Genomic DNA, 10,574 nt, shown 5'->3' on the forward strand with positions numbered 1-10,574 from the left:
GGGTTGTTTTGATTTGCATTTCCCTGATGGCTAAGGATGTTGAACATTTTTTCAGGTGTTTCTCAACCATTTGATATTCTTCAGTTGAGAATTCTTTATTTANCNCNGTACCCCATTTTTTAATGGGGTTTTTTGAGTTTCTGGAGTCCAGTTTCTTGAGCTCAAGACCTTTGTACTCAGGACAAACCCAGAAAGGAATCTTTAATCTACTCACCAGGGGGCCCTGGGGGACCCCGGGGACCTGGGATGCCAGTCAGCACTGTGTCTACAACAGCGGGGTTCAGCTGGGAGTCTCCATCTGCAGAGAGAGTCAAATGATCAGTCGTCAGGCGGGGTGAGGGTAGCCAAGCTGGAGGCTGAGGCTGAGAGTCCGGCACCCCCACCCCGTGTGCAAATGGACACACTTACTGCTCAGAATTCAGAGAAAGGGAGAGGGAAGTAGATCCGCGGGTAAAGAACTTGTCACACAGGCATGAAGGTCTAAGTTCAAATCCCCAGCGCCCCCATAAAAGCTGGGAGTGGTAGTGCTTGCCTGTAACCCCAACACTGGGGCACAGAAACACCAGACTTGCTGGGCTGCCAGTCAGCAATCAGCAAGCTCCAGGGTCAGTAGGAGACCCTGTCTCAAATAATAAGGGGGAGGGCAATAGTGGGAGACAATGTCAACCTTTGGCCTTTACACACATGCACACAGACACACACACACACAAATGCACGGACATGGGGTGGGGGAATCCTCTGTTGGGCTCCTGGTGGCTTCACTGCCCACTCTTCAGCATCATTTGCCTTCCCCTAACTAGGAACATTTCTTCAAGGGGTCCTAGGCTACAGACCAAGTCAGAATGGGCTTCCTGCCCCCCAGGCACCCTTTGAATGCACCGAGATTCCCATCATGCCTTGGGACAAGCCCCCTCTTACTGCAAGTGCTCAGAAACTATGTGTAAATCTCCAGAGTGGCTCCCTTAGGAAGTACGGCCACCCAGTCTTTACAGCTGGGGAAACTGAGGCCAGGATTCAGAAACAGTTACCACCGCCCAGGGAGGTTTGTGTTAAGTATATGGGGCGCTGAACAGGGGTCTCCTCAACCCCGTTTCCATAACAACAGACCCATACTGTCAATCACGTCACCAACCCATCCTCTTCTTCAAGATCTTATTTTTGGGGGCTGGCAAGATGGCTCAGAGGGTAAAGGCACTTGCTACCAAGGCTGATGACTAGAGTTTGATCCCCAGAACCCGCATGGTAGAAGGAGAAAACACTCCCACGTTGTCCTCGGACCTCTACACCTAAACGATGGCATGTCCCTATCAATAAATAAATACGACAAATTTACTTTAGTGTACTCTTCTTTTTTGATCCAATTTATTTTTGAGGTATCGGAGATTGAACCCCAAAGCTCGTAATGTACTATGTAAGGATTCTACCACTGAGCCACGCCCCCAGCCCCTCCCTGGGGGATTCTAGGCAGGGGCTCTACCACTGAGCCATGTGCCCCAGATCTACTTTTTAAAAAAAAAAAAAAAATGCTTTTTTTTTTCTTTTGAGACAGGGTTTCCTTGTGTAGCTGAGACAGGTCTTGAGTTTGCTGGATACCCCAGACTGACTTAAAGCTAGCATTGAGTCTACTGCGTCAGCCTCCTGAGAGCTGGGTTTATGCTTGTGACACCGAGCCCAGCTCCTCCAAGGTTTTTAAATCACCCCAGGGCTAGGGTTAAGGTGAGGTTAAGATCAGGGTTAGAGCCAGAACTACTGCTCCTTCAACTGCTCTCCTCTGCCTCCCTCTGGTCCCTGAGACCCAGAGTCTCTGACCCCATGCTCTGCGCCCCCACAAAGCAGGTGTTTTGTGTGGTCTGCCGATCATACAGGTCACACTGTGGTCCCTGAGAACAAGCAGGTCTCTTTGTCACTTTTGTGTCGGTAAACACCTGTTAGTATCTTAGAGTGAGAGACCCCAGGGAAGGAAATGTCTCAGGGGTGCTCCTGGTGTGTGTGTGGGGGAGCCTCACCAGCTGCAGGCGGAGGGGGGAAGCGTCAGACCTGGTGAGCTAAGCCTGGGGGGCCAAGAGCAGGCTCGGAGGTGGTCTCCATGGAGGAACCAAGCCTCCTTTCCCGGATGATCCCTGATATTGGCGACTCTCAGCTTCTCTGGGATCCTTAGCGGAAAGCTAGTTTCCCTCAACAGACAGCTTGGCTCACCCACCCCCGGACCTCACCCAGCACTCACTCTCTTTGTCTGTTGGTGTCTGCAGGGAATACAGGACGCCTTGGGGACTGTTTGGCAAGAGGCCAGGACTTCCCGCTGGGCCAGGAGGGCCTGGTGGACCAGGGCGCCCCATCTCTCCAGGAAGCCCGCGTGGCCCCGGTGGCCCCAAGAGACCTACAATGAAGAGCAAAGGCAAAGCCAAGGGAACGCTGAAGGCAAGAGGAGTGGCCAAGGGCATTTGTCCGGTCAGTGACAAGCCTCCGGGCCCACAGTCCTCCTGGCAGGTCAGTGGGGCACCTTCCTCTTTCTGGCACAGGGACAGCAGAGGATGGGACACGACAGAGTTAGGAGTGGGATCAGCGCAGGCTCCAGCCAGATGTCTTGGGATTCCGGAGTAGTTTAGCTCTGGCGCAAGGATGGAGCCCTGAGCAGGCATTGGAGCTCTGCAGCGCGCAGGGGATCATGGGATTCCTCGGTGGAGGGGGGGGGGGTGTCAGGTGCTTGGAACAAAGCCCTGGGCCTTAGCAGCCCCCACCCCCACCCCAAAGGTCCCAGTAGACTCTTGTCCTGCAGCAAGATTGGGGAGAGGAGAAAGGTGCGAAGGAAGTCATGGATTTAGGGTAACGAGCAAGACTAAAGTATACAAAATGCCACCCATGCTCAGGTCCAAAGCAAACTCCGGTCTCGACTCCAGGGGACAGGGCGCCTTACCTGGAGGTCCCACTGGGCCCTTCTCGCCTGTCTGGCCCTGTTCACCTTTGGAACCTGGAGGTCCTGCAGGCCCAGGTGGTCCCATCTGTCCTGGAGGTCCTGAGGAGAGAATTATGGGAGAACACTGTGGACTCGGATGCCATAGAGGCTCCAGTTCTGGTCACATGGGTTGTAGGCAGGGGGCTCTCCCACTGAGCCACGCCCCCAGCCCCGGGGTACACTGGTCATGAGAGTTGAGAAGCTCTTTCCCTGTTTTACACATGGGTCAACTGAGCAGCAGAGAAACACGGCCTTCCACTCTCGAACTGTAGCTTGTTTTCTCCACATCCTTTCTTCCTGCTATCTTCTCGCTCAGGGTCCAGAACTGCAGATGTGGCAGCTGAACCCAACCTTCCCTGAGGGTCTGCAGGGTCAGGCCTTCTCCTTGAAATCACTAGCTCTTGAAATATTCTGGAGGCCTGAGTATGCTCCACCACGGAGCAGCCCCAGTTATCCCAGCACTGAAGAGGCTGAGGCAGGAGAATCAACAGTTCAAGGCTAGCCTGGGTGACATACCGTGTCTTACTGCTAAGTCAACTGAGGGCAGTGTATGTAGCACAGCATTTAAAATAGCATTTGACTCTGGTCTGTGAGGAGGAGTTGGAGATTCTGGAAAGAACCTCTTGCTGGAGGAGGCAGGAAACGCAGGAGTCACCATTAGTGGGGCGTGTCTGCCACCTGCTGGCCATGCCTGGAACTTCACTTTCTCTGATAAAGTTCCAACCAAGAACATCAATGAGTTTTGAGACTTTGTAACGCAGTAGTAGATTTGGGGCCTGGGATCAGGGGCCTGTGAGTGAACTCTAGAGGTGAATCCTGGGGTTCATTAGGAGAGGAGAAAGAGGGGACTAGATCATGTTCCCAGGACCTCCAGGCACTTACCTAACTTGTCTGAGCTTTACTGTTCACATGCTTTAAGTTGGGAATGACACGGATAGCCAGGCATGGCTGCCTGCACTTATAATGCGGCACTGTTGGAGCGGGGTGGCAGAGAAAGAGGGATCGTGAGGGCTTGCCTGCCTCCAGCCTAGCTCCAGGGTCAGTGAGAGACCCTGTCTCAGGGGAATAAGGTAGAGGACACATGATGTGATCTTGTGAGCTTATCAAAATATCTAAGCCGGGCGTGGTAGCGCATGCCTTTAGTCCCAGCACTCGGGAGGCAGAGGCAGGCGGATTTCTGAGTTCGAGGCCAGCCTAGTGTGCTAGTTAGCTCTGTCAGTTAGACACAGCTCTGGGTCAGCTGACAAGCTAGTCTGGGCTGCGAAAACGCCTAGACAGGATTGGCCTGGGGTATGTTTGTGATGGGTTATTTTGATGGTTGATTGATGTAGGAGGGCCCAGCCCACTGTGAGGTGGTGCCGTCTCCAGGCAGGTGGTCCTGGGTCGTTTAAGAAAACTTGGGGGCTGGCGAGATGGCTCAGTGGGTAAGAGCACCCGACTGCTCTTCCAAAGGTCCGGAGTTCAAAACCCAGCAACCACATGGTGGCTCATAACCATCCTTAACAAGATCTGACTCCCTCTTCTGGAGCGTCTGAAGACAGCTACAGTATAATTACATATAATAAATAAATAAATCTAAAAAAGAAAAAAAGAAAACTTGGTAAGCGCGAGGCTGTGGGCGAGCCAGCAAGCAACATTCCTCCATGGACTTTGCTTTCAGTTCCTGTCCTGACTTCCCAGTAGTGGATTGATTTATACGCTGAAATATGCCCTTACGTTCCCTAAGCTGGTTTTGGGTTAGAGTGTGTCATCAGGCAATAGAAAGGACCCCAGGACAAGCAGGCAAGACAACTGCCTGGAATTGTGCTGGCCAGGAACATCAGCAGCACTCTGCAGCCCGGCCACAAAGCCGGGACCTCTGAGGGGAGTCGATAGAAAGGTCATTTTATTTTTGCTCTTGAGAAGAAGCCAGGGATAGTGGCCCAGGTCTAAATTCTAGCACCCAGAAGGCTGAAGCAGGAGGATCAGGAGTTGGACAACAGAGCTTAAAATGGATCTACGGGGCTCCGTGTGTCTTAGGGACAGCTGTATGCTTCCAGGGCTTGCTTTGTTTCTTTTTATTTGTTACCATCCTAAGAGACGAATACATACCTCACACATACCAGGCAGAGGCTCTACCACTGAGCCACGCCCTCTGCCCCTCCCTGGGGGATTCTAGACAGGGGCGCTACCACTGAGCCACGCCCCCAGTCCCTCCCTGGGGGATTCTAGGCAGGGGCTCTACCAATGAGCAACACTCCCAGCTTCTTTTATACTTTGAAATAGGATATGGTGTTGCTAAGTTGCCTAGGCTGGCCTTAAATTCACTCCATGGCTCAGCTGGACCTTAAACTTATAACCCACCAGGTTCAGACTCCCGGATAGCTAGGATCACAGACACACGCTCCCAGTACTGACTAGATCTTTCACTATTTTAAAGAAGAATGCAAAATTCTAATATTATGCTTAATTTGCCTTTTTTTTTTTTGTAATTAGTTCAAGTTTCAACACACCACATGAGCACATTAGACCCAGGAGGACAGGGTGTGGCCTATGTGTAGAGGCCCTGGGCACCCACTCTGACCTCACTCCCTGGCCAGCTTCCTCCCCTGTGGGTCCTTCTCACCAGCTGGACCTGTGGGTCTTCTCCTCCGGGACCCTGGATGTGCGATGGGAATGGCGTCCGGCAGGAAGTCCTCGTTCCAGGTTGGTGGGGTGCTCTGCAGGGGTGGCAGATCATTGTCTGGACCTGAAGGCTGCTCAGCTGCTTCCAGCAGGAGGACCTGGCCAGGGAAAGGTGGGTGGTCAGGCCTTAGCCAGCCAGCACAGGGACAGGCAACAGATAAGAATGGGGCCCAGGTACACAGTGGAGTATTATTCAGCCATCAAGAAGAATGCCACTTGCAGAGAGATAATTATGTTAAGCAAAATAAAACAGACTCAGAAAGACAAATGCTGCATATTTTTTCTCATAGTCAGGGTCTCCCCACACTTTCTCTCTTGAGTTGAATACAATTAAGATTACATGAAAAATGTAGTGACCACTTTTAGACAACTTGGTACAAAGAATGGGCTGGCGAGATGGCTCAGAAAGTAAAAGAGCTGGACACCAAACCTGATGGCCTGAGTTCGATCCCTGAGACCTCACATGGTAGGAGGAGAGAGTTGACTCCTGCTTATTGTCCTCTGACCTTCAAATGTGTGCTGTGGCATGTGTGTGCCCCTACGACACATTCACACACACACAAAAAAATAGACAAAATGTTTTTTAAAAACTTAACAAAACGTAAAAGAAAAGCTGGGCATGATGGGAACACCCATGTGTCCAGTGTTTGGGAAGTAGCAACAGAAGGATTAAGAGTTTAAGAGTTTGAGTCCAGCCTAGGGTATATAGGAGTTCAAGGCTAGCCTGGGCTACATGAGACATTGTGTGTGTGTGTGTGTGTGTGTGTGTGTGTGTGTGTTTAGGGTGTGTGTGTGTGTGTGTGTGTGTGTGTAAGTGTTGCTGCTCTTTGAGCAGAACAGGGTCATGGGTATGCAGGGACACATGACATGACCCCTGATGGTCACTGAGACCAGTTGTCACCGCTCATGGTGAGTTATGCCTTTCAGCAGGGACGCTAGCCTTTGGTAGGTACATCTCTGTCCTTCCTCTCTCCTTCCACATCAGAAGTTTCATGACTCTCAGGTAGCAGTTTCCAGACCATCTGGTTCATTTGTAGCCATTTGTAGTCACCATGACTGAATGACAGCGAGCCCCACCCCCTCCACTGACACAGAGAGACTGTGAGGTGTGCACCCTGTCTCCTATTTCCATGGCTTAGTGGGTTCAAATTCCTTCACTGGAGAATAATCATGAATGGATACATAGACAGAAAGACAGAGGGACGGATGGATGGATGGATGGATGGATGGATGGTTGGATGGATGGTTGGATGGATGGACAGAAGGACAGACAGACAGACAGACAGACAGACAGACGGATGGATGGATGGATGGACAGACGGGCGGATGGTTGGACGGAAGGATGGATGGATGGATGGATGGTTGGATGGCTGAATGGATGGATGGATGGACAGATGGATGGACGGACGGACGGTAGGATAGATGGATGGATGGACGGACGGATGGTTGGATGGTTGAATGGATGGATGGATGGACGGATGGATGGATGGATGGATGGATGGATGGGTGTACGGATGGTTGAATGGATGGATGAATGGACAGATGGATGGATGGTTGGATGGATGGATGGGCGGATGGATGGGTGGATGGATGGGTGGATGGATGGATGGGTGGGTGGAGAAGTCATCAGGTGGGTAGATGGACAGGAAGGAAAGAATACATGGCCTGTTTCAGCACTCTTGGCATCTCTTGGCACTAAATTGAGGCAGTGGTTCCTCAGTACCCCAGGCCCTGCCATCTCCTCTCAGTGGAATTGGGGCTCAAAGATGGCAAATACTGGGAGCCTGTGCCTGGAGCTCTTTCCCTTGATTCAAGTTTTCAAGTCATGTATGGAAACACCATAATGAAACCCATAGCTTGGTGCACTGACTCTTTTGGAGTTTTTGTTTTTATTTTATGTATGTGAGTATCTTGCCTGCATGTCTGTCTGTGCACTATGAGGTCAGAACAGAGCATCAGAACCCCTGGAACTGGAGTTATAGAGGGTTGTGAGCTGTGATGTGGGTGCTAGGATCCGAATCTGGGTCCTTAGAAAGACCACTGAGTGCTCTTCATGCTGAGCTATTTCTCCAGCCCTTTCATGTGCCAATTAACAACAATAACAACAACAACAACAAATTCCAAAACCCAGTGAGCCCTAGCTGTTCCTGAAATGTCCATCAGAGGGCGCTGTATACCTGGGCTGAACACAGGACAACCCCTGCTCTGGGAGGCAGGTCTGGAGTTCGATGGGTCCTAGGGCAGAGGGGTACATCTGGGAACCCTGTTACTCCCCCTGATGCTGGCAATCAGTGGGTCAAACAGCTCTTTTCTCTACCCTGCGACCTGGCTAGCCTGAGGTTCCATGGGAGGTATGTAAGCCTTTCCAGTTCAGCCACCTGGGACTCCACCCCACCTGGCACTAGGGCCACTCAGCTAAGCCGCTCTCTCTGATCCTTGAGCCGGGAAGGGTCTGTGCATCTTCTTCATATGTGACCTGGAAACCAAGACTCAGGGGCCGTACTTAACTGAGGTCACCCAGTGAGCGGGTGGTCAGACCAGGAGCTCAGCCTCGGATCTCCTGACACCCCGACACCCCCTGCCAGGTTTCCCACCAGAAAGGGAAGGTTTGGAATCCTGCCCGAGCCTGTGGGCTTCCCAGAGCTCTGGTTACTGCTGGGAAACTGCCGCAGTGGAGGGGAAGGGGAAGTAACTTAACGGAAGGAATGTGTGTCCGAGGGTGGCATGGGATGGGTGACTCAGCACAGTAGACGGGAGCATGGCATGACAGGAACCTCACAGCCCGAAGCCTCTGTTAAGGATGGAGGAAGAAGACTGCTCCCCAGTTTGGCTTGGTTACTGAGAACAGAGTTGTGTTGTCCATTAAACAAGGTCAGGCTTGGGGTGCAGTTGATAAGAACTATACCCCAGCATCCTCCAGGGACAATCCTCCAGGGACAATTCTCAGGTACCTGAAGCTAAAGTAAGGCCACGTTGGAGGACAAGTGTGTGTGTGTGTGTGTGTGTGTGTGTGTGTGTGTGTGTGTGGTGGCGGGTGTGGGGTGTGGAGGGAGTGTGCTGTGGAGGAGATAAGATTGGTGGGGACCAGGGCAATCATCAAGCCAGAGGGATCCCTGTGCCACTGAGGATTGACTAAGGGACTCTTCCTGCTAAACTCTGGGCTTCCTCAAAGGGACCCTGCCCCCAGCTTCTTGCTCTGGCACAAAATGCTTGGCTTACTCCTTCTGGATGCTTCCACACAGTCACCATAGTCATTTTCATCGCTACTTCATAACTGCAATTTTGCAATCATCGTGTAAGTATCTGTGTTTTCCGATGGCCTTAGGCGGCCCCTGTCAAAGGGTCGTTTGACTTCCGAATGGGTGGTGACCCACAGGTGAAGAACCGCAGCTCTAGATCTTCCAATTGGGTTGCATCTGTCGTGTGTGTCCCAGAGAGGGCTGGGGAAACGTAATCAGCGATCGATCACCGGCAGTCTCTCTTTCTGCTTTGTCCAGTCGTCAGCTTAGCTGGTGGCCTCTGGGCAACCACACAGCCCCGCGCAGGCCCGTGAGACACGACAAGTCTGCTGGACACGCTGTCTAACCCGTGTCTTTTCTGTATTATTGATTTAGTGTGAGGATGTGAGGATGGGACACTTTAGAGCACGAAGCATCACAGACACTGATTCACCGGGGAGCCTGAAGGGGAGGAACCTGATGGGAGGAGCCTGAGGGGAGGGGCTGAGGGGAGGAGCCTGAGGGGGAGGAGCCTGAGGGGAGGAGCCTGAGGAGAGGAGCCTGAGGGGGAGGAGCATCTTAATGATCCTGGGTCCTTTGGTCACGGGACAAATCCCAAGACCGATAATTTCCCATTTGAACAGAGTAAGCTGTTGGCTGTGTGTCTGTCTGTCTTGAGCAACTTGATGCGCCACCCAGTGGTGTTTTTTGTTTGTTTGTTTGTTTTATGAGTGCTCTATCTGCATATATGCCTTCATGCCAGAAGAGGGCATCAGAGACGGTTGTGAATCACCAATGTAGTTCACAACTGTAGGGAATTGAACTCAGGACCTCTGGAAGAGCAGCCAGTGTTCTTAACCACTGAGCCATCTCTCCAGCCCCAACCACACAGTAGATAAACTAGAAGTCTCAGTCTCCAGGCTTCTGCCCTGTGGCTCTCAGGCAGGCTGCCTCAGCCAGGAGACGTGTGAACACTGGAAAAATGGCGTGGGAAGGAGTCAAGGTCACTCAGCCCTTACCTGAGCGCTCAGGAGTCTGTTTTAAGCAAGCTGGGCTGAAGAGTTGGGCTCTGCCCCAGGGTGGGCCCCAGGCTCCCCAGATTCAAGCTTTCTCCTTTGGCATCAGACCCCGACGCCACACCCCATCTTGGAGCTGGCTCTTTCATGGTACCCTGAGGTCCCTCCATCCCTCTGCCAGCCTGAATGGCAGAGGGCAAGTTTGGCAGTTGTGACCTTTACTGCTGAGGCCCTCTGTCCCAAGGGGAGTAAGAAATGGGAAGCCAGGGGTGGAGGGATGGCTCTCAGCCAGAGGGCATGTATGAGAGCCAGGTGCGAGGGAGACAGCGGGCCCCCAAAAGCTGTGACTTGACACCCAGAATGCTGAACCGGAGCCAGGCCAAGCCGTCAGATTTTCCTCCGTGCCAAACCCTACCACGGCTTTGGAAAATGCCCATTGGACCACCCTCCCTCCCCTGCTCTGAAACCTCAGGGGCAGGAGTTTGTCCCAGCCTCTTCCCCAGCAGCCTGCTCGCCCTTCTTACTAAGCTCTCCACCCCACACACCGCCAAGTCGCCAAAGAGATGCTGACTCCAGAGAAACAGACAGCCCCTCAGCTCTCAACAGCGCGCTGGGCCTGGGCCAGAGACCTGGCTACTAACATAGTAATTACAGTAAACCGTACATAATCCCCCACAGCTTGTCCCTTAATGTTTTTATTTGTGTGTGTGTGTGTGTGTGTGT

General features: G+C 52.3%; 1 protein-coding gene across 2 annotated transcripts in view; it reads right to left on the reverse strand.

Annotated features, from left to right (window-relative positions):
* Col26a1 (collagen type XXVI alpha 1 chain) overlaps window positions 1-10,574 on the reverse strand; it is a 146,353-nt gene that overhangs the window by 10,383 nt on the left and 125,396 nt on the right. For both annotated transcript variants that reach the window (XM_021222731.2, XM_021222730.2), the window contains exons 5-8: window positions 5,559-5,715; window positions 2,915-3,013; window positions 2,225-2,377; window positions 215-298 (exon numbers count right to left, since the gene is read on the reverse strand). In XM_021222731.2, the coding sequence (XP_021078390.1) occupies window positions 215-298; window positions 2,225-2,377; window positions 2,915-3,013; window positions 5,559-5,715 (493 nt within the window). The remainder of the gene's footprint in view (window positions 1-214; window positions 299-2,224; window positions 2,378-2,914; window positions 3,014-5,558; window positions 5,716-10,574) is intronic.

Source organism: Mus pahari, chromosome 23, assembly GCF_900095145.1.
Source record: "Mus pahari chromosome 23, PAHARI_EIJ_v1.1, whole genome shotgun sequence".
In the NCBI taxonomy this organism is placed as follows: domain Eukaryota; kingdom Metazoa; phylum Chordata; class Mammalia; order Rodentia; family Muridae; genus Mus; species Mus pahari.